This window comes from Myxocyprinus asiaticus, chromosome 2 (assembly GCF_019703515.2).
Source record: "Myxocyprinus asiaticus isolate MX2 ecotype Aquarium Trade chromosome 2, UBuf_Myxa_2, whole genome shotgun sequence".
Classification (NCBI taxonomy): domain Eukaryota; kingdom Metazoa; phylum Chordata; class Actinopteri; order Cypriniformes; family Catostomidae; genus Myxocyprinus; species Myxocyprinus asiaticus.
Genome location: NC_059345.1, coordinates 25304873 through 25329056, shown reverse-complemented (window position 1 = coordinate 25329056; position 24184 = coordinate 25304873). Strand labels below are relative to the sequence as shown.

Below are 24184 nucleotides of genomic sequence, written 5' to 3'. Positions count from 1 at the left end.
TAGGAAACACCGGGTGAAAGGAATGATGTAGCCTCTACCTAGTCAAAAATATAGCTTCGCTACTGAAACCTACTTGATTTAAAAACTAGCGAAGCTACCACCTTGCTACTCTGAAATGCAGTTAAGCTATTAGCTTTGCATCATGATGTCAAAAAGAAAGAACAAATAAGATCACTTTTCAATTCATCTAACAAATCTACTGTGGTTGCCATGTGACATAAAACAATGACCCAGACTTATATGTGGTTAACAATTAAAATATTTTTTGCCATAATTAAAATATCATGTTAAAAACATATCCTGATACTCTGAGTCAAAATAAAATAAGCTGTTAATGTTGTTGAGTGAAGCAAGAAATTAGGGGAAAAAAATAGGACTGAATGATTGATTTTCACATTATAGTTTATTACAAGGGTTTATAAAATTACCAAGTACATTTAAGAATCACTGTAACAAAAAAGGAGGGAGAAACATTCATATTTGAACTAAGTGAAATGTGAATTTGTAAAAAGAAATCAAATATATGTACAGACAAACTCAAAAAACAAAAACAAAACAAAAAAAACAGAACATGTAGTCAAATGGCACCCAAAATAAACATACCTCGCAAGTGCTTCTGTTTATTAATATTAACTAATGCAAAGATAATAATGATAACAAAATTATAATTATTACAATAAGATAAAACCTTATTAACATTTAAACACTGTTTACAATATAACTGAAATTCATTTAATTCTAAATAGAACAGTATTTACCAACAGACTTTACTTATACTAGAACTCTATTCTGAAATATAACAAAAATAGCACTTAAAATAAGATTTATTACAATAATAATAATAATAATAGTAAGAATATTAGGATATTAGACAATGCAAATATGCTTTACCCATAGTAGGTGAAATGCTAAATCCCTCTTTGCACTCACAACATGAACATTTGCTCAGAAATTGTAAATCTCAACTGCAGAGAAAGGTTACTCTCTGTTAGAAAATGGCACACTGAAAGCAGCAGACATTAATTATTTTAATTCATCCATTCATTCATTCATTCATGAAAAAAGATCAGTGGCATATTTCATCAAAGAAAAGTCCTTCGCAGCCTGTAGAGGAAGTGAAGGAAGAGCCCCATAGTGTTTCTCATTTCAACCAGAGTCCTAGTGCCTCTCTCTCAAACCTACAGCAAGTCATCCACATGCAGAGTCCCTGTGGCCATTAAGTCTCTTCAAAGGCATCACAAGAAAACTCTCTTGACTGGTGGTATATAGTAGGAGTTATAGATTGATGATTGGCCACTCAGTTCCGCCATCATCTACTGTATCTTTAGTATAATTTCTTTTTATATTGATGCAATGCCAAGCAGCGTCCTTCTCCTTTATTGAGATCAGTGGCCAATCTGCTCCATCATATAAATAAAAAGCAACTCCCAAAGCAGCATATATAACAGTTATCATTCATTTTTATAAATGTTTTCAGATATAAAATTTGCAGCAGGTATGAGTCCCTCATTCCCTCTATAGCTTGTTTTGAGAGCCCAACTTTAAAACAGACACGCACAGCCAAAATTAGACAGAGATTATGTCATGTGACATTGCTGTAATAAAGCACAGGTTCATTTTTTCTCATGCTCCCTTTCTATTTATATATCTTTCTTCATATTTCTTCTCATCACACTCTCTTAAAAAGAATATTATAAATTGTCACTTATGTACAGAGCATGTATAACAGGTACTGGATTAGTCTGAAAGCTCCTTCTGTACTGCTAACACACCTGAGTAATTACACAATCCTCCCATTCATTCTAGTTTACACTGCCTACTCTAACTCCTAATACCTTAGCTGAATAACAACTTGTCCATGCACACAAACACACACTCAGAGACACACAAGAAAAAACATATAATGTATTTACATACACAGGCGCACACGAGAACCAGAAAAACACACATACTATATATACATATAAATGACGATTCACCATTCACACACTCAAATAAACAAAAACATATAAAACACTCATACACATACATAACTTCTAATCACAAAAAATTTCAAGACTGATTCCTCCAGACCCGTCATGTGCTGGTTAAAGCAGAACTGGCCATACCCTGTGACATCTACATTGGAAGATGCGTATATGACTGTCCCTTTAAACCTCCAGATCTATCTTCAAATCTTACTTGTGCTCTCCTGATGTAGCAATATGTTCAATACATTTATATATTTTTGTTACATTTTCTTGAATTTTCTTTACAAATGATAGACTATACATTTTTGGCAGATGAGACTGTCTTTTAGAAAAAGATTCTGATGACAACTCTCTTGATTTACCATCAGAGAGGGCAAAAAGTCTGCTTTTTCTTTCTTCTCCTCCTTTTCCTCCCCCTTAATCTGTCAGACGGTGGCATCCAGCATGTCATTTGACTTGGCCATGATCTGGTTCTGGTTGGAGTCAAGGCCGAAGAATTTTACGCGAAGGCCGTCGGTGGGGTGCACCACAGGGACTGAAACCATGCGGGGGAACGTCCGCGTGGCTAACTCGAAGCGACTGCCTCCAGCGAGCTCCACGGCCAGAAGTTTGAGGAAGAGAGTGGCCAGCTGCTTGCCCAAGCAGGAGCGAACACCCCCACCAAAGGGTAGGTAGTGGAAGCGGCCCTCACGGTCCTCACTCCGCTCTGAACTGAAACGGTCAGGGTCAAATGACTCCACATCCTTAAACACAACCGATGTGTCATGGGTGTCACGGATGCTGTACATGACACTCCAGCCTTTGGGTACTTGCACACCCTAAGAGAGGGAGGAACAGTTGGTTAGAAGGGACTTTTAACAAGGATATGACCAGAAACAAACTTTACGCAAGTACATGAATGCAGACTAATATTTTCCTTTTAATCACTGTCCATAATGGAGGACTCAAGCTTGGTACTCGACCGGAGCTCTAAGTACTGCTCTGGACTTACTTAAATAGTAATAAATAGTAGTGAAAAACCGATATATCTGCCAGGCTGATTAATCGGCCGACATTTGGCCATTTTGTGATTATCAGCATTGGCCGATTACCATGTTCACTTAACCGATTAACAGAAGTGATAACTGTGGCGAGGAAGAGGGTGAGTCTGGGCCGTGAGTGCACACGACCGGCCCCCAATCGGGCAAATCAGCCAAGGAGAGGGATAAAGACAAACTGGATGTGGCAGTTCAAGAGAGAGAGAGAGAGAGCCACATGCAGCTGGCGTGTGTATGTTTATGTTTGTGTCTTTTTGTTTAAGTTTTCATTAAATATTACTTTAATGGTTCGTCCGGTTCCTGCCTCCTCCTTTCCCATTTTAACCCCCCCCCCTCCCCCCGGGTTACACTGGTTCCGAAACCTGGGAAGGAGGAGGGATGCGCTGTTGTGGAGTCCTCGCCACTGCCGTCCACCCAAAGGAGCACCCTGGATGCGGAGGAACGGCCGCCAACCGCGAGGGGAGGACTCACTGCTGTCCGCCCAGGGAGGAGTGGCTGTCATCCACCAGAAGGTGGAGGAGTGGTCGAGGACCAGGCAACAGTGTGAACTGTGTGCACTTTTAAGTCCTCGTGGTCGCGTAGTGATTTGCATCAATCCGGGTGGTGGAGGACGAATCCCAGCTGCCTCCCCATCTGAGACCGTCAACCAGCGCATCTTATCACATGGCTTGTTGAGCGCGTTGCCACGGAGACATAGCGCGTGTGGAGGCTTCATGCCATCCACCGCAGTATCCACGCTCAACTCACCACACGCCCCACCGAGAACAAACCACATTATAGCGACCACGAGGAGGTTACCCCATGTGACTCTACCCTCCCTAGCAACCGGGCCAATTTGGTTGCTTAGGAGACCTGGCTGGAGCCACTCAGCACGCCCTGGGATTCGAACTAGCAAACTCCAGGGGTGGTAGCCAGTGTCTTTTGCCACTGAGCTACCCAGGCCCCTCCAGCGAGCAATTTTTTTCTCTCTCTCCTCTCTTTCTCTCACTGTTGCTCCGCCTCGCTCTTTCCTTCTCCCCTTTTCCCTCCCCTTGTCTCCCTCCCAGGTCTCAAGGATGGTGGGGAAAGCCTGCCAGCAGGCATGGACTCTTTCGGCATCCCTCCACTGCCCCTGCCCCTCCTTGATTATTAACCTTAACCTACTTTAGTTAAGTAGTACTGGGGGGGTGGGGGGTTGGAGCCTGGGGCAAGCTGCATGCCCAAGGCCCTTATGCTCGAGCCCCTCCTTTACGGACACCAAGCCAAAACATTTTACCATTAACAATCTGTTTACCATTTCCACTTTAGGGGCTAGGTGGAAATGCAAACTTGTGAAATAGACATGAAGTAGAGTTTGGATTGAGGGGGGATGCCAGAAGAATTGTTGCAAAAGTGAGGTAAGCAGAAGTTTATATATGCTAACACTAGTGTTGTGATTGGTCGGATTAAATGAACATGCTCCTCCCTAACTTCTGTTTAGAACTCCCATGTTGTGTAATGAATCACCATCTGACACTGGCATTTCGGAACACAACGATGCACGAAATCAAGCTTGTAGCTAGAAGCGTTTGCATTCACGTATTTGCACAGAGTGATGATATTATCAACAAATTACCAATTAGTGCAACAAAATAACATCAGAACTACAAAAAGAAAACAGGTCAAAATCACTGCAATGACATATTCAAGGTGTGAAGCTATGACAGTCGCTACATATCCACAGTAACAACTTACATCCAACTCAAAGGTCTGTGTGGCAATGCGGTAGCCTCCAGAAACGGGGGCAAAGAGACGCAGGACCTCTTTGATCACGCAGTCAAGGTACTTGAGGCTAATGATGCTGTCCAGGTGTAGCTCTCCCTGGCACAGACAGCCATCATGGAGCAGGCCATAACTTCGCAGCTCCTCACGCAGCTTCTCCAGGACCGCGGGGTGTCGCAGAAATTGCATGATCAGAGATGTGCTGGCGCTGGCTGTTGTGGCAAAAGCAGCAAAGATCAGCTCAATTGTGGACTCCTGAAGGGGAACAAGAAAGATTTTCTCGTAATTCTCACTTCTTGTTATTGGTAAACATTTCTGGCAACTTTGACAGATGTAGGAGAACAAGGGTTCAGACACTGTGTAAAGTTTGGTAAACTTTCAATCTAGTAACTGAAGCAAAGGAAAGAAAGTTTAATCATAGAACACTACTCTACTGCCAATGCAACCCCCGATTTATGTCTAGACGAAATACTGCAACAGCACAACTCTAATTGGCTCTAATCAATGGACAATGTTCTGACTAAGATATTTGGGTTGCTTATAGAATGCTTCCATATTCCTATTAACATGATATGGAGTATGTCCCAATTAAAGGATGAGTACATGGAAAATGGCACTAATTCAGCAGTCAGCTACTGTGCTGCAATCTGACATTTCCTGAGCTTCTTTATTTCTTTTCTTTCCTTCTTTCTCTCCCTTTTTTTCACTGAGGTTTGGCAGCTATCTTCCACAAGTCAAAGGTTTTCTTTTCTCTCTCTCTTCTCTCTCCCTCCCTTTTTTAACTGCTTGCCAGTGAGTTGGTGTTGACAGCCCCGGGAGCCACGCCTGCCTACCACTGTCTGAGGATGAGAGCAAGTGGTGTGGAGACTATGCATGTACCTCAGAAAAGAAAACCCTTTGAAACATCTCAGCTGAGTGAAATAACCAGGTAACAGCTGCCAACAGGACAGCATTTATTGGCTGTCTGTGTCACAATGTCTACATCACCCAGCTGTGGCATGAGAGCGGAAAGAGTAGAAGAAATAAAGATAGTAGTCAGTGGGAAAGGTGCTTTATAATAAAGGCACTGCCTTTAAGTAATCAAGTAATCATTCTTTTGATCTCACACTAAAAACAGAAAAATCTGTTGAAAGAACATGCTAAATACAAAGAGAAAGACTATGTGGTGAAATCTGTGAGTGGTTTTATGGATGAGTAATGTTTTTTCAGCAGACAAAAAGACACAACGTCCCAAAACACACACATATCTTGCAGGTGATTATGAAGTGAGGCAAAACCAAACCAAACCAAACCAAAATATCGAAACATGCATGTGGATGACTTTTGTCAAATCTACAAAACAAATCACCTTGAAATGTAACTTGAAATGTTTGGTGATTTAAAATTCTGATATTTCCAAAGTTTCTTCAGTAACACAGCACATTGTTTCAGAGAGACTCTATTATAGAGACACAGGTGATTTGCTTTGCTCACTGCCAAAATAGGCAGCTACCTTCTGAGGCAGCATCCTATTTGTCATGGAACTTCATACAGTAAGTAACTGATCTGAAGGCAGCAATTCTCTTAAAGTGCACCTATTATTTTGTTTTAAAGGTCTCACAATAGATTTACATGCATCCAAGGTCAAAAAACACTTTAATTTGCTCATAATTTAAATTGCAGCATTACCTTTGTTTCCCAGTGTCAAAAACGACTCCTTCAATGATCCATTCTAAAGGATTCATTCTAAACTCCTCCTTTCAGAGAGCCTACTCTGCTCTGATTGGTCAGATGTCCCAGTCTGTTGTGATTGGTCTACCGCTTACAGCGCGTGTCGGAAAGGAATCGCCCACTTCCATATCCGAGTTTCAGCTCCATCTGAATAAATGTCTGTTTTACCTTACCAATTTGAGCCTGAGCCCGAGTCCGATATTGATACATCGGAAGATCAACCCGAACCACCATCTCAAGCACGACGAGAACAGGACGTTTCTCAGTGGTAAGTTTATATGTAGTTTGACAATAACGTGAGTTAGCCGGTTAGCAGAGGCTAACGTAGGTTAGTACAGGAAGTAAGTCTGGAATTACTAAGGACTCATTTCAGGTGTTCAGAATCGGTTCTTTCTTTTGGTTGTCAATAACTCCATATTTCGTGCACTTTGATTTTTGAAACTTTGCAGACTTTTTTATATTTACAAACAGCTATATAACACACTACATGAAAGGTAATATTTGAAAAACCATAATAGGTGCTCTTTAAGGTCACTCATGCGCATCAAACAAAGCACTAACAGTTTATTCCAAAGACTTTATTAGCATGATGTTTTTTTTTTTTTTTTACTTTATTGTTAGCATTTTGCTAGGCTAACAACGTGAATGTTTTAAAAGCACAGAAAATGCAAAGGACACATTGCACTATGGGTAACATATTGGGTGACACAACCCATTTGAATGATTGCAACTGGAACTATTTGAACAATGCTTTTTATTGTCTTAATACTGTATGTTTATAATTAACATTTATCTCGACTGTCCACCATCTTGGATTGTTTTTTCCCACAAAGCTCATTGCCATGCATCTTGGAATTGCTTTGTGATATATTTATTTAGGATACATGCATTTAGGCCTGTGGCGATTATTAAATAACCATCTGATCGCAGTTTTTTAATCTAACCGCGGTTATTTGAGACAACCGCGATTATTGGGCATTCTAATTCCAAATGAACATAAATGAACTGGTGAATCCGTTTTTTTAACCAGTTCATTGAAACGAACCGTCCAAAAGAACCGGTTCGCGGAAAAGAATTGGACTTCCCATTACTATGAGCCGCACCACGGACGCAAACCAGCTCCTGACTGGAAGAGCGCGTGAAGAGCTTCTCAAGCGCTCTGAATTAGTGATGGGAAGATCGGATTTTACTGACTTGAATCTTTGAGTCTCGTTCAGCAAAATGAATGAATCTTTATTCAAGTCCTTTTGTTCATTTGAGCAGAATTAAATTAAAATATGACATTTTCAATAGCCTACTTTTAAAGCCTTAAAAGGAAATCACATCTCCCTATTTTATTATTTGGTTTTTATTTTTCAAGTTAAACGTGTAAAAATGACTTCTTAAAGTGTACGAAGCACACATGCAGAAAAAAGCACACCTTAAGAAATATGAAAATTATATGACAATTAATTGTGAAAACCCTTAAAGAGACAATTAATTGTCATAGCGCTAAAAGAGACAATTAATTGTCAGAATCGCAATTATTTGTTTGATAAATACTCGTCAGCCAAATTTCATAATCGTGACAGCACTACATGCAATGCTATCTAGTTTGGGAGCACACCTTTGATGTCTTAAAATGCTCGATATTTAGCTCATAAGGTTCATGAACACAGCTACAGTGTAAAAGTGATGGTTCACTCACCTTGAGCTCCTGCATTGTAAGCTCTGTGTTGTTTTCCTTGGCGCTCTCTAGAAGCACATCAAGAGCATCAGTATAATCTTTCCCCTGTGAGTGGAGTGGCTTCTCTCGGATGGCTTTTTCTATACTTTTCTGGAGTGAGTCTCTTGCACGAATGCCCTGCACACATGCAAAACACACATACAAAACAAGTGAGTTTACCACCTCAGAGAATGCATGCTGTATAGAAAAGTATCCCCACTGAAGTACAAGTAAACATCCAAATAACATATTAATTGCGAATTTAAACATTTTAGAAAATATATAGTGCCATTTTACCTTCCTATAACCACTAAATGGCACATCGATGGGAAGACTAAAGACATTCTCCACAAACTCCTGAAAAGTGTGGAACAGACAGTGCATCTCCTCTTCAGAGACTCGGAAACCCAGGAGCACACGCACCGCCATGTGGAAGGAGAGACGCTGGGACTCACGGTACACATTGATAGGCTCGGGATTGGAGCTCCACACCCGCAGGGTCTCCTGAATAACCAGCTGGATCTTGGGCAGGTAGCTCTCCAGAGCTTCATGACTGAAGACTTTTGCAAAGATCTGAGTAATAGAATTGAAAGTGTGGTGAATCTGTTGTGTTTTGATGTTTAGGTTATAGTTTGCTTTGATGTGTTTCTACAGTATTTGATAGGCAATTCAGTTTCTACTTCATATAATGAATGGCCAAAATGCACTAGGGAACTAATGTAAATACCAAACCTAAACACAAATGGCATGATAAACTGTTTTGCAATCTGTTGGTAGTCTGATAAATTGATAGGTACAGTATGTGAATAAGCAGTATTCTTGTTGCTCAAAACAAATTAGTATTATTATTTTGCCAAATGCCACACAAAAATACTCTAACTGGCCCAGCTGAGCTGTAGTGTTCCAAAAACCTTTAAATACATTTGTTAACAGAAATATGGACCTTCATTTCAGAATTACGCTTCCAACAATACAACTAACCCATAAAATCACAACCCAGCATGTCAGAGCCATTCACATGAGAAATGCCATTAAAATATTATCCTTCAGCCACAGTCAGCTGCTAAAGGACAAGCTTATGTTTCTTTAAGCCTGAAGCATGGAACATTGCCATTAATTCTAAAGTCCCCACTAATTTTGACCTTCTCTAATTCTTAACTGCCACTCACCTACAGTACCTCCACCTCTCTCTCTCTCTCTCTCTCTCTCTCTCTCTCTCTCTCTTTCTCTCTCTCTGAATATTTGTGTAATGTTCTGAGAGAGAGTTTCCCTCTGCATCAGCAGTGAGAGTAAAAAGGGTAGGTAAGATTTTCCTGGCCACATAGATGCAGTTCTAATGTGCCTCAGTTGTACTGGTTTGTTTAGTGAAATAGCATCCACCTGCCAGTGCTGTCGACTAACAATAGAACTTTTATATGCCATCTCACTTCAAACAGCGTGGCTCTGCCCCGCTTTTCCACAGTGGTAAAGGGAAGGAGGGTGGAGACTCATGTTTCCTCCTGTCTTGCTCTGTCCTTCTCTTTCCTCACGTCTGATTTTCTCCCACCAAGGCCTATTTCTTTGTGTCTCCTTTCCTCTCTGTTCCTCTGTGGTGTGTAGAGTCATGCTGACCAGACTCACTTCTTCCTCTCTAACTCTATAACTAGTTTAACTCTTATTCAATTTCTGTTAGTGTATCATTTAGTCACCCTTCCTACCTACTTCTGATCCCTATAATTGTTACAGTAGTACAAAAAATAAAAAAAAAATAAAAATAAATAGAAAAGGACAAAGAACCCAGTATAGCTGATCACCAGCATCTGTTATGTTTTGCATGCTGGTTTACAACATGGTTGGTGTTCCAAAAAAAGCTTTTTGACTAGCTTAACCAACAAGGCTTTGACCAGCTTCATTAGCTAAGTTTTGTTGGTGAGCAACATGGCTATGTTGGTCCACAGCTAGTCCAGCACCTAACCAGCATAAACCAGTCTAGACCAGCATGGTTACTGAATGCTGGTTAAGCTGGTCTTTTCAATAGAAGTGCTCTATGCTACATCTGCCTAATCCACTCTCCACCAACACTTTGTTTGTTTTCCAGTGCCTTTCTCCCTGTATCTGTCTGCATGTTCAGTGATCTGTCAACTCCACTACATCACTTATATCTGATCCTGAGTGGCTGTGTGTGTGTAGACATGTTTACGTCACACATCTCTGTTCACTTCTACCCATGAAATAATATATGTAATACAGCACTATATTTACACTGCTTATTGGTTTGGGTTCTGAGTGGATTTATTTTATTGAAGGTTACTGTTTTCCTTTGGGGAGTCTTTGCTTACTGGACAGACGTCACTCAAGCTCCGCTAATGCCAGTTATACAGGACTCTGAACACTACTGGAAAAAAAAACAGCTGTCTGTCTTCATTACAAAACGTGACTTCTTGTACTGCACTTTCCACATACGTGCGCACACACACACACACACACACACTTCCACAAAGCCTTTTAAAGCTCCCCCACCCTAATAATTTCCATATGTCTTAAATTATATGAAACTGCTCAAAGCTGCTGGTTTGACCAGAATGTAAAGACCTCTTTATTCTTTCTTCTTCCCCCACCCAGCCATTCGCTTTCTTTACACTTCTCTCTACTTTCCCAGGCGCGCGCTCTCTCTCTCTCTCTCTCTCTCTCTCTCTCTCTCTCTCTCTCTCTCTCTCTCTCTCTCTCTCTCTCTCTCTCTCTCTCTCTCTCTCTCTCTCTCTCTCTCTCTCTCTCTGCCCCGCTGACTAACACAAAATCCCTCTTTAAGAGAGAGCTCTTTAGAGCAAGCAGGTGAGCTGCATCTTTAAAACCTGTGCCCTCTACTGGCCAACCTTGTAAATTCAACACCTCACCAAATCCACTACTTAACGAAAGTCTGATTTTAGTGCATCTAATGTTACTCAGGGAACTGCTGTGCATCATGTTAGTGAGCAAAACACAGATTCATATTTTTTTCCAAGCTTTTAATTGTAATTCCCATTAACAGAAAGACCACAAACATCAGATTTAACTCTTGGCACATAAAATGCTAGTAACTTTAAGGAAATTATAAATCTGTAATTTATCAATTTCTTGCACTCTACGACGTGACAATGTAAAGCAATTCCTTTCTTTGGTATGAACTGTAACCTGATGTCCCAGAGGGTTTAGGGGTGTTTAGAAGGCTTGCTGATGTTATTGTTGAGATTGATGTTCAATTAAACACCTCTGGCACATGGCAGTTCTCATGTTGCTTTGTCCAGGGAAGGAAGGATTAGAGTCAGGACTCAGGAAGTAAGTTTAATCATTACACAGTCTGTAAGTTAATAAGGAGAGAACTCCTCTAAGGATAAACAGGTGATTACTACTTGAAGAAATGTTGATTTATCTTTGAACTACTTCCATATGTATAAGGTATGTTTCTTTAAACCTGATGTGTGTATTTTATTTATTTATTTTTATTTTTTATTTTATTCTTTCTCATATCCCATCTTATGTTGATGTCACTGAAAACTAACACAGTGGCTCTGTGGCACTATCAAAATATTCCTCTGTTTCTTTGAATGACCCAGTCTGACAGAAACATTTGTTTGACCAATAGAATACAGGGGGATGTTTTTTAGAATCAGTCTGAAAACAGTGATTATTTTTGCGATTCCGTTTGGTAACACTTGTGCTGCAGAATTTACAAATTTCATCTTAACCTGCTTAGCCCGACTTAACCTGAAAGTGAGGATTTCTAATATGCGGTATACATATTGGAAATCCCTGCATATTCCAATATGTAATAAAAATTTATAATTTTATTTAACACACATATACAGTGAAATTCTTTTTTTCCACATATCCCAGCTAAACTGGGGTCAGAGTGCAGGGTCAGCCATGATATGGTGCCCCTGGAGCAGATAGGGTCAAGGGCCTTGCTCAAGGGCCCAACAGTGGCATCCTGGTGGTGCTGGGGCTTGAACCCCCAACCTTCTGATCAGTAACCCAAAGCCTAAACCACTGAGCCACCACTGCCCCCAGTTTTTGCATATCCCAGCCAAGCTGGGGTCAGAGCGCAGGGTCATATGTGGTGCTTAATGTGGTACATCTCCAGAGAGGTTGAGGAACAAATGAAAATACACTTTTGATATTAGTGTGCAAAGCAGGACATTGCAACCTGCCTGAAGGGGGTCCATAAGGCAGTCTTTGTGCTGAATAATTAGCAGTCATTAGGGGGTTTGCGTGAGGCCCTGCACCTGGACGATTAACCGGACTGATTACACCCCGCTGACCCCTCAATGGGACAGGTGTGTAGGGTGAAACTCAAGCCTCCAAGAGACTGAAGAGAACCGGGGTCCACAAAAAATCTATTTTGACAGTCCTCTTACTATCTTGTTTCATTCACTCCATCTCTCTTACTTCCTGTCTGTTTTATCCTTCTTCCACTCTTTCATCCTCTAATCCAGAATGTTGTTTCTCACCACTGTCTATCTGCTGGCATTGGTAATGCATAGAAATGGTACTAGCCATTACGAGATAAGGTAGCTTCCCACATAAGGGATGTGTGTGCTTATATATGTGGGTCTGTGAGTGTTGAAATAAAACTGCACGAGCTGTTTTTAAATATGTGTGGGTTCAAATATGTACACTACTGGTCAAAAGTTTTGAAACACTTATTCTTTATTATAATTTTTTTTCTTCACATTTAGAATAATAGTAAAGTCATCAAAACATAAATGGAACTATGGGAATTATGTTGTGACTAAACATTATCCAAAATAAAACCGTGTTATATTTCAGTATCTTCAAAGTAGTCACCCTTTGCCTAGAATTTGCAGACATGTACTCTTGACATTTTCTCAACCAACTTCTTGAGGTATCACCCTGGGATGCTTTTTAAACAGTGTTGAAGGAGTTCCCATCTATGTTGGGCACTTATTGGCTGCTTTACTTTATTATTTGGTCCAAGTCATCAATTTCAAAAACTTTTTTTTATTAAATTAAAATTTAGTTTTATAATGACATAAATTAATATGGTGGCACAATTATATTTTTGTCTACAAAACTAATTTCAAACATTTAAGCATACGCCTTAAGATCAAAAGATTTTTAAGATCATGAGAAACATTTCAGTCAAGTGATTCAAAACTTTTGACCGGTAGTGTATATTTGTGTGCATGTAATATGTACACAACAGTGTATGAACCTTACCTTTCTCCTTTTGCGGTGGATGTCCCCTATGGAGTTAGCCAGGCTGTTGGGACCAAGTAGAGTACTGGTACTTTGGGGCCAGTCCACAGTGACCAGGCTGTGCTCTCCCATCAGAACTTTGCGCACATTCTCAGCCCCTGTGACACGGATCAGCGGCCGCCCGAGCAGGTGAGTCTTGAATACGTTCCCATACTTCTGCCTTCTCGAAGCATGGAACCCTGCACCCTGTAAAGACAAAAAGGTATGGAAGGTGGAACACATTTAGACACACTGTGCTTTTAAATATTACATAATAAACATAAACAATGATTGAGCAGCAGTTTTTCATACAGAATTCTATTTTTGCAAGACACATAGCCTCAGTCCCCTGTAAACATTTTGCCATCAGAGTAAAATATGTTTGTTTTTGTTTTGTTTTTTTTGCTGTGCCTATGGAAATTCAGTGGCGACAGAGTGCCGCTGTTCAACAGCAGTGCAGAAAAAACAGATGAACAGACTTAATAGAAAACTGTTTATCTGCCAATTACACTAGCGTTCTATTGAAATATCATATTAGCTAAAGCGATCGCTCAGCATAAATGATTACATTTTATGATAGCTCCAACAATTTATTAGCCTTAAATTTTGCGATATCCCCCTAAAACATTCAATGACCAGGGAACACACACGATTGCCCTTAATATTGCAGGCTAAGGGGCTTTTGGTGTACTCAACTAGATATTACAGATGTGATGAGGTGTTAGGGCTAATAAATATTTGGAATGAAGGGTGTTAGCCCTGTGGGATTAACCCACTTGTTTGTTTTTGTTTTGTAAGTGTATAAGGGTCCTGTTGACAGAATTCTTTATGCAAGTGGGTTAGATTTAGCGATTAGCAACGATGTGGCTCAGGCTTAGCTTTTGGGATCATGCTGTGATCTAATGAGCAAATAAGTGCAGCCATTGACTCGGAGAAGTCATGTGTTGTGTAAAAGACTATCTGAATGTGCTAATAAGTGAGGAATCTAGTGGATCCTGCTAACATTCAGCTCTGGTTGACACCTTTACCTCTAGGATTCAAGAACAGTCATAGTGATCACCCCAAATATCTGAATGGGAAGTGTAAGGAACTTTACAGCAACTGTTAGGCAACACTCTGGCTTTCTCAGGGCATGAGACGTGAACCTGAATAGTATCTAATGGTGGAATGGCCATATCATACACCATAATTATGCTGTAAATATAAAACAAAACATTGTAGAGGATATTAAAACAATTAAATGCATTATTTTACACTTTACATTAATCCTACTGTGAAATGTATTTATATTACATATAATGCACATTAAAGTGCACAGTTATAAACATGAAAAAGGCTCTTAGCTCTGGAGGGAGTTGCTCTGTATAACATACAGTAATTGCCTGTAGCCCTTGAGACCTCTGCTGAGCACATAAAGACGGCCTGTAACCTCTCATCCTCACACACACAAATGTACACATACTGACCCCATGGCAGAAAGTGGTATTAGAGCTGTTTGCTCCTCTTGCCTCCTTTCCCCCTCCTCTCACCAAGATTTGTGACCAGTGTCATCAAGCAGACTCCAACACTTACACTCTCATTTGGGGGGACAAGATTAGAAGCATGCATGACTTCTTTCCTGTTTGTTTGACTGAGTGAAACTGGTCTTAATACACTTTAATTCAGTATGTGTGGATGCTTGTGCGAATGTAGTTTAAAAGCCTTTTTAGAGGGCTGTTCACATCTAATGCGTTCTTGCGCTAAAAAAGCTAAATTCGGCACAACTAAAAGAACAGAACTCGTGTTTCCAGAAGCATTTTTAACAGTTGAGATTCATTTCAACTTGGCACGATGTCTAAAAAAGTGGTGCTCCTTCACAAGACCCTAAAAAAACAGTGAGACATGGCACAATGGTCAGAGACATCTGAAAAACAATTGAAAAACAGCGCAAACGGACGCAAAAACATCCCTTAGAAAGTCTGTGAATGGACAGACTAGTTGATGTCAACATTTCTGCCATGGTTTCAAATGTAAGGGACAGACCATGAACACGTACAGTACTAGATGCTTTTACTATCAGGCTAAGTTTTCTTCAGCACTTTCCATCTCCCTTCCTTTCAGTTCTCAGTCCAGCAACCAGTCTCTTTGGAGATGGGCAAGTTCTCAGTGTTCCACCCATTTTGGGGAACTTGTGGCCAAGGTTTGGGTTACTCACCTCAATATGTAAACAAACAGACACATGAGTTAATGAATGAAGTCTTGCCAGCAAGTTACATAATAACCCTTAGCATACATATGTTGCCAATCATCTGTAATGAGTGCATCATCTGCGCTCTAAATCTTATGTTTAAAATATCTACTAAACATCTTAACGCAGCGAAAACATCAGATTAATTGTTGTTCTAACATCCGACAGCTTTTATAGACATTGCACATTATAGATGAGCAAATGTTCGAAAAATTACATCTTCTGGATAAAAACGTACACATCTAATAGATGTCTGGGTGACAGATGTCAGGGGGTGTGACAGGGGATACACGTTAACACTTTAGACAAGGTCAAACAAAAGGGGATTAGGTCTCACTTTCTCAACTGCCAAAGTTAACACAGGTCTGGCTGAAAATGTGGCAGTAAATTGTGCAGTGGTGGACAACTTAAACCATTTTTCACACTGTTGTTTTTCACACTTTTCTTTCTCAGTTTACTAAATTTTCCGGCAGGTGCATGTTTTCATTTTATAGTTCAGAGATTATTAACGTTTTGGGATTCTACTTTTTTCAAAGCCTTTATTGGTTCTTTATCAGGAGTATAATTTCAGCATCATACCTGAACAATCTGAGCTTCAGAAAACAAACAGATTGTATTCTGAGAAATAAAGAAGGAAAGGAAGCCCTCTCTGCGCCTAAAACAGTATGACCAGAGTTTCCTCCAAAGCATTGCTGGCTGTGGCCAAACAGAATTTAGCCAGGTGTTAGACTGGGGGAAAAGCCACTGCGCGGACAGTGTGTGGGGTGAGAGAAATCGTCACTGGCCAGTTTACAGCAAGTCTATACTTAAAGAGATTGAGGATTTCACATATCAGGTGGGTGTGAGGGCAAGGGGTAATGCTGACACGAACAACTACACACACACACACATATCCCAAAGCATACAGGGGAACAGGGGGGGAAATAAATGTACTATCTTTCACCACATGGTGAGAACTGAGTGTGTGTGATGATGGATGAGCGTTGTGTCAGAGAGAGAGAGAGAGAGAGTGTGTGTGTGTGTGCGTGCTCACATCTCAGCAGTGGGACCAGTCAGCATAAGAGAAAGGAACAGTTTTCAACCTGATAGATCTTGGACAAGGTTGTATTTCACACATGCCCAACATAAGGGCACTTTCTCTGTTGATTTATGTGTGTAAACACACTCATGCACAAGCAAACTTGTAATTTGCATTATATTATATTTGTTTATTGTTGTTTTGTCATATATTCCCTTTAGACAATTTCTGTTTTGACATCACTTGTAACCTGCATGAACTTCGGGTGTTTAATAATTCTGGGAACAAGAACATCCATTTTAAACACCACTTGCTGTCCAGGCCAGGTCTCTTTTTCCCCCTCTCCAGGAGAGTAGAAGACAAACACAGTGAAGCTGTGCAATGTATGGTCACACACTACATTACCAAAAATACATATACATTTCACACATCTACATGTGTGTATTTACACAAATGTAGGGGCCAACAGTTCCCTCTTAAACAAGTGTACACAGTAGGGCAGCCAAAAGGAGTTTAGCTTTCAGCCAAAAACAGTCCAGTCCTGAAGTGTGCAGTACAAGATCAAGTGAGTGCAAAATACAAAGGAGAGAGCAGTTAAAAGATGGGGAATATTAGAGAGAGTAAGAAGTGACTGACAATGAGGTGAACATAAGAAAATTGTGCGAAAAACTAGCTGGGCTGGAAATAGCAGAACAGGTCATGATACAAAATGTGGAGACAAACTCGCTGGGCGTCGTTGCGCATATGTCATTTGGCTAGAAGGTGATAAATGTCCTCCCTCATTTCACGAGGCCACAGAAGCTCAGACGTGCAGCGAACGAAAATAAAACAAAAAACCCAAAAGGGTCACTGACGCACAAAAGCTCCACACACCCTGGAAAAGCAATGAGGTAATAATCTGCAGCTTGCTCGCACTGTCAAACCCACACACACGGTTAAAGGTGCGTTCATTCACTTCTGCACGCACACATTGTGATGCACGGACACAGTTATTGTTACTTCACTGGTCCAAACGGCAAGTGAAATTGGCTGTCACTCAAAATCTTTTGGTTTTGAACGAAGGCAGACTGAGTTCAAGAACTCTGTTAGACAGTGAGGTTAGATGATCTTCAGCGATAAGATGAAAAAGATTTCTGTAGTCACTTGGACTGTGAAACAGCCATCGCTGTATGACAATAATGTGGGCAAAGCTCTTGCAGCTGAGTGGGGCTTTTGTTGCGTTTCTACCTGACATATTTATTCCGTCAAACCATAAACTTTTGAGTTTTGCTCGGGACAATGAAATTATGGCAGACGTGGCAGCTGAGGAAGACATAGCTGACATGATAAACTGGATGTGTTTGGAACGTGGAATTAAAAGAGATGTGTTGAGTAAATAGATGTTTAGATGTTAATTTTCAAACACCTATGAGATGTATGTGTGTATGAGTGTGTTTAGTTCTATGATTTTTTTAAATTTCTCTTGACCTCACATAAAACAGAGCATGCCTGTTCTCTGCCGTGGTGTCTGGTCTGGTGGTTTAAGAGTTAACTCGCCACTTTCAATAGTTTCTTTTATTTTGAAAAGAAATTTATCAGATATTTTACAAGGGGGCGCAATAAAGAGGACCACTTTTTTTCCACTGGCCCATTCCACACAGAGTGCGCAGGACTAAAAATAAAAATGTCTGTGTAAATTGGACACCAGTCGAGCCTCCCGCTACATAAATGTAGCCTTTGTGTGGCAGTGGAAATGTTATACAAATGACCCCTTTATTAAAACCACAAAAAAAAAACTTTTAATTATATTTGTTCAGATCAGCTACGGCTGACCTGAACACGGGGACGCTAAGCAAAGGAGCGGGGGTGCAATTTCATATGCAATTTGAATCACCTCAATGTGTTTCTTGAGCATACGACTGCCATAAAGAAAGACGCGAAGAAAAGAAAGATAGATGGAGCAGAGGGATTTGAAAAAAGTGTAAAGCAAGTTTTGGTTGGCACATGAGAGGGCTCCATCATTATTCTGACCCTTGTCTGTGTGTCCTTGTGTGTAAGTGTGCGTGTGCGTGCGTGTGTGTGTGTGTGTGTGTGTGTGTGTGTGTGTGTGTGTCTGCATGGCTTAGTCTAGTGGCTGCTGTGTTTATTGGTTCAGAATGGGCAGGTAACTGTGCAGGGGGAGTTCTCTGTGTGCTGACCCACAGTCTCAGTGTAAATCAAGATAATATGTCCATTTACTGAAATAGCCAGTTGGAATCTCTCAGGATGTGTGCATTGGCCAGTCTCCATTGGGGTATAGACGGCATTTCTGCAGAGGAGAACATAAACAGAGAGAGAGGAAAGGGAGCAGAGGCAGTTGGAGCTGAGGTCCCATTATTTTGCCATCAGTCACCCTTTGGAGATGCTGCACTTTGTTGCCAAAGAGGGTGAATTAATGAATGATTGTGGTGCTGGGTGCTAATGGGTCATTGGAAAAGGGCACATGGCTATGCATAAATGAAACAACATATGGTGTAAAGCAATTCAGTGAGTATCAGGTTGCAATCGCCATAAGAGAGAAATGATTTTGCTCGGTGCTGCTCAATCAATGCCAAAGCCCACGAGACAAGCGCAAAGAACCTAAATGTGGGCGAACAAGGCCAAGCTGAGAGAATGGGCTCCCCTTTGACCTGGAAACACTTTGTGGAGAGAGATTATGGTTGTTCAGTGCAGTGTGAGTGCTCACCCTGGGGACCCCCTTTTCTTCTCTTTTCTATCCATCTACCTTCCTCCTCCTCCCACTACTGCTGCCAAGCCCCCCTCACTCCTACAGACAAGAGGCTGTTTGAGGGGTTGCTGGTGCGTTCCAGAGGTGAAAAGGGGGCCACACCATGCTGGTGCCAGTAATGCCCGTTTCATGCTTGCTAATCCTGACAAGCCCCAGGAGAGAGCGAGAGAGAGGGGATGCTGGAAGACTATTCTTAAATCCCCAGGTCTGTATAGGCCATGCTCTCTGGAATTCTGATCAGAGCCCCAAGCCCTGTACCCTTTGCCCCAAGGTGTGGGTGTGTGTAAGGGGGGTTTCTTACCCCCCGGAGGGCGGCTTTATTACCACCCAGACAGGATCAATCTGGGTCAAGGTTAGGGAGGGTTGCCCGCTGCATGAGACGTGCCCTCAAAAACTGATCTGTGGCATGATAACTTCTCATGTTAGACAGAGTTTTCTGACATATATTCATACAATATCAAGGAATTATCACTACACTTGTAAATGAATGCATAAAGTTCATAAAGTAATTCATGTATTTATAAGAACTGTTTGCTTATACAGGTTCATTTGAGTTTGAATGAGTCCATATACATTTGTGTTTGTGTCCGAGAGTTTGCATGCATCTGTGTGTTTTGTGATTATCTTGAATTTATATTTAATGATCAGTCTGATCTCACCAGTATCCACTACACTGTAATGTTCAAGCAATTGACCAAAAAAGTAAAGATTATTATAAAGTAATTGCACTGGTTTGGTCACAGTTATGTTTGTGCTCTATATGGATATTTCAGCCAAAACTTAGAAAAAACTTGTTCGCACCAGAGATTTTTGTGGTGAGCTGAAAAATCATTGTAATATTTGGGTTCATAGACAGACCAAAAGCATCCTAATATGTCAATGTCACTAATGGAGAAAGAAAGAAAGAAAGAAAGAAAGAAAGAAAGAAAGAAAGAAAGAAATGAAAAAAACGACAGATTTTCAACAAAAATTAAATGTGAGAGAAAAAATATTTGCATGATACCATCATAAATTATTATTAATACTAACTAAAATGTAACAATGAGCCAATCGCACCATGCACATCACGTATAGCAACACAAAGACATGCGACACGCGTTTGTTTATAATACGTTTTGACTGACTGCATAAAGGTGTCGCAGACACCACAAGTGAAGGCAAATATATGAAGTCCTTAAATCTGTCAATCAAACACCTGACCCACTTTTGGATTCCCCTGTTCTGTTGAGATTGGAGTCTCAAGGAGACAGACTGAGAGATGTGGACCACAAAATGGACAAACCGACTGGGATAACAGGGTCTTAAATGCATCAATATACACAGATAGTTGAAAACCAATGCATGCACAATAAAGTGCAAGTTTGCACGGTAGCTTTCAGTCACCCTTCCGTCCTGGCGCAAGCTATAAGTTACCGCTTAAAGAGATATGAAGTTTGGCAAGAAAGAAGGAATCCAAATCCTATTGATTTTCAATATATAACTCAGAGATGGAGTTGGTCTGTTTGTTTTTATAGAGAGTGTCAACTGTATGGAATTTCTCTTCTGGATTTCCAAAAAGTTTGGAGAATCTATTCCTGACCAAATAATTTGATCTGTGCACCACTCAGACCAGGACTTTCCTCCCTACAGAATTTTAGCAAAGAGGGTATGTTTAAAGCAACCCACTCCAGCTACTGCAAGCCAATGCCCCAAGGACATCTCAATGTGCACCACTGATTTAATATGGAAAGAATTCCTAATACATGTATTCATGATGTGTCTTTTTTTTATTTACTACATGAAATGGCTTTTTATTGTGTCTATGGTTTAAGTTCATCCAATAAAATGTGCTTTTTAAAATATCACATTATGATTATTATTATTTATTTATTTATTTATTTATTTTAGTTCATTTCAGTGTGCTTCCTTCATGCGGTCGTATTTTCTACTATTCTAATTGAAGCCATCTGACTTGACTTACCAAGAAAGATATCATAGAGATCCCCTACATGTCCCATACGCACACTCGCTCTCAGGCTATTATGACAGAACTGCACGGTATCACCAGCACTGTAAGTCACGCGGGTTTTTCCAGGGGAACTTGCGCGCGTAATTACACATAAACTCAATGTGAGCGCGATCAATCTCACCCGCGCACTTCTCGTATATGCGCTCTGACAAGTTCACTGGCGGTGCACTCTTGCGCATCAGAAGCCAAGGACTAGAATATTTCTGGAAGGGCGCGCTCCGCTCTTGGCAGTCGCAAACAGGTTGTTCCACGTGGCTTGAGAACTGTATGAAACAAAACTGTAGACTATATCTAAAATAGACAGCTTATTAACACCATGGAAATATGGCACGGGTAAAATAGGACACATGGGAATAACTAGCCAGCAAATCGTTCTCTTTTTAAAGCGCAATATTGCGCACGAGCAAACACGTGCAAAAAGCATTAGTGGACGTTATCCTACTCTTTATGTGCGTTTAACAACCCAGTTAGCTACAGGGAGACTATGCAGTGAACGGACGGACCCGCGGTGCCTGGCGCGCACGCGACACCAAGGCGACTGGAAACTTGGAAAGCAAAGATGTCTACGATGAGATGTATTGAGAGACGACGTGCTTACCTGAAAGAACCAGTGGCATGTTTCTCCAATGATGGGGAATCCCATGGAGCCCTTAGGCATGGGCAACTTGCAGCTCTTGTCCCGTGTTGCAGTCCATCTCAGCTGCCAGAGCTGCTGGGATACGGCCAGAAGAAGTGCCATGGACGCTAAACACGCAGCCAGCGTCACCAGCGCCGAGACAAGGTCAAAACTGTCGAAGAGCATGACTGTGGACGTCCGGGGACTTGTTTCAAATATCTCTTTGGAGTTAGGAGCACTACAGTGGTTCGTCTTTTCAGGAGTTTTCAGGGGTTTACTGTGTTGTGATTTGCTACAATTATTCGGAAAAAAAAAAAAAAACAGCTTAAGCAGATTTTTAAAATAAGTTTTTTCTCACTGAAAATGAACGCACCAGTTCTGCAATGAACAGTAAATGAATAAACTGACTTGTTTAATTAACTGAATGATGGATATTATAAATCGAGGTTAAATGTTGGCATCTCATTTTAGAGGATGCAAATCGGTGTCCACTGTCATCGTGAATTTTTTGGAAATGTATAAATGTGGCCTGAATTTGTCAAACTTGAGTTTTGCTAAATCTAGTTTAGAAATGAGTTATTCTTTTTAGTTACTGTATTTTTTTTTATTTTATTTTTTTTTATTTTTTTATCTCCTACAAAAAAAAAAAAAAAAAAAAAAGAACTTAAACCTATAATATCTTTAGATGCACTAAAATCAAGCAATGGTCAAAAGAAAGGCGTAGAAATAAATGAGAGATATAATCCTCCGAAGTTGGATGCCAATTAGCAGTAAAAATCTTCAGATGACTGAAGTGCGTCTCGCTAGCCCGTTTTCTGAAGCGCTTTCACTACTTCTCGCTTTCGTTCTCGCTCGACCTCTCTCTCTTCACACACAGTTTCTCAATGTGAGTTCGAGTCGCACAGCGAGCCTCCAATGTGTGTTTATATAGCGGAGGCAGCGAGGCGGCATTCGGCCAGGGTGCAAGCGGCTCCCCCCTCACCCCACCCAACCGAACTGAGGCGGGGTGAAAAGTGAACGGGCCGGCCGCTGGAGCGTGCGGGACCTGGACGAGAGCCCAAAGAGAGAGAGAGAGAGAGAGAGAGAGAAATAATTGCAAGTCTTACTCAATCGAGAACGTATCACCTGCGACTCGAGGAATATGCCTATGGTTGATCGATCTATCACATGAGAAAGAGTAAACTTAAGCCACATTTAAAATTCATTCATCCGACTGAGTCCATTTCTCAGTTAAACGAACTCTGCTTCACCAGAGCAGCGAAGAGAGTGACAGTTTCGTGACGGTGCCGTCAATTACAGCTGTGGATAGTTTGAATTACGGTCACCTTATGATCATAATCACTCAGGGCCAGTTATGTAATGATTCTCTGCATTTGAGACAAGCAGCAGATCCGAACCGCAGATGTTTCGCCGACCCTCTTTACCTCTGGTACCCTAGGCGCACAGTTGATGCACAGGATGAAACAGATGCTCGTCATCAATTATTTTTTAACTTACTTTAAACCTATCAAGTGTAATGATATTCGAAAGGACTCTAAAACGAGGTTAAGTGTTTTAAAGCACGTGCCTATAATAAGCAAAGTTGAAACCATTCATTTATTCCTTCCGACTCTGTGTTCGCAACAGTAATAGTGGGACCTCTGTAAACTATCTCTCTCTCAACTCCCCCCTCCCCCCTTCTAAAACTAGATTCTCTCTCTCTCTCTCTCTCTCTCTCTCTCTCTCTCTCTCTCTCTGTGTGTGTGTGTGTGTGTGTGTGTGTGTGTGTGTGTGTGTGTGTGTGTGTGTGAAATGCAGGGGTGTTCTGCTTTTTTATGGTATTTTCCAAAGCATTCTTTCACTCACGCTGTCTGCCTCTGTCGACGTAGATGCGTCTTATAACGTTATTCTGCCGCCTAGCGGAGTCAGAGGGAACTTCTCGATCGCTGATATCATAGCTGCCTCCTATGAAGGTAATTGAAAACTGCTGCTGCCATATGTCTAGATTATTTAACATGTGTAATGGAGGTATTATTAACTATGTTTCCAGCGTTTACAAAAATAGATATGTTTCATATGCCCCTCTGAGATTAAAGCATGTCAAATAAAATAACTATTAGCCTAAATATACTGAAAATAACAAAGCGTTTTCCCACAAAAGACCTCACTTGAGGTTAATTTAAACCAGACCAGAGGTGTTGTCCTTCTGACCTA

General features: G+C 40.9%; 1 protein-coding gene across 1 annotated transcript; it reads right to left on the bottom strand.

Moving 5' to 3' along the window:
* Positions 1 to 384: 384 nt before the first annotated feature.
* LOC127414837 (cytochrome P450 26B1-like) lies at positions 385 to 23515 on the bottom strand. The gene is made up of 6 exons (XM_051653180.1): positions 21974 to 23515; positions 13359 to 13583; positions 8460 to 8735; positions 8145 to 8300; positions 4721 to 5002; positions 385 to 2788 (listed from the first exon to the last, which is right to left on the bottom strand). The coding sequence occupies exons 1-6, from the start codon at positions 22175 to 22177 to the stop codon at positions 2396 to 2398; spliced, it is 1536 nt and encodes a 511-aa protein (XP_051509140.1). The 5' UTR covers positions 22178 to 23515; the 3' UTR covers positions 385 to 2395.
* Positions 23516 to 24184: the final 669 nt, after the last annotated feature.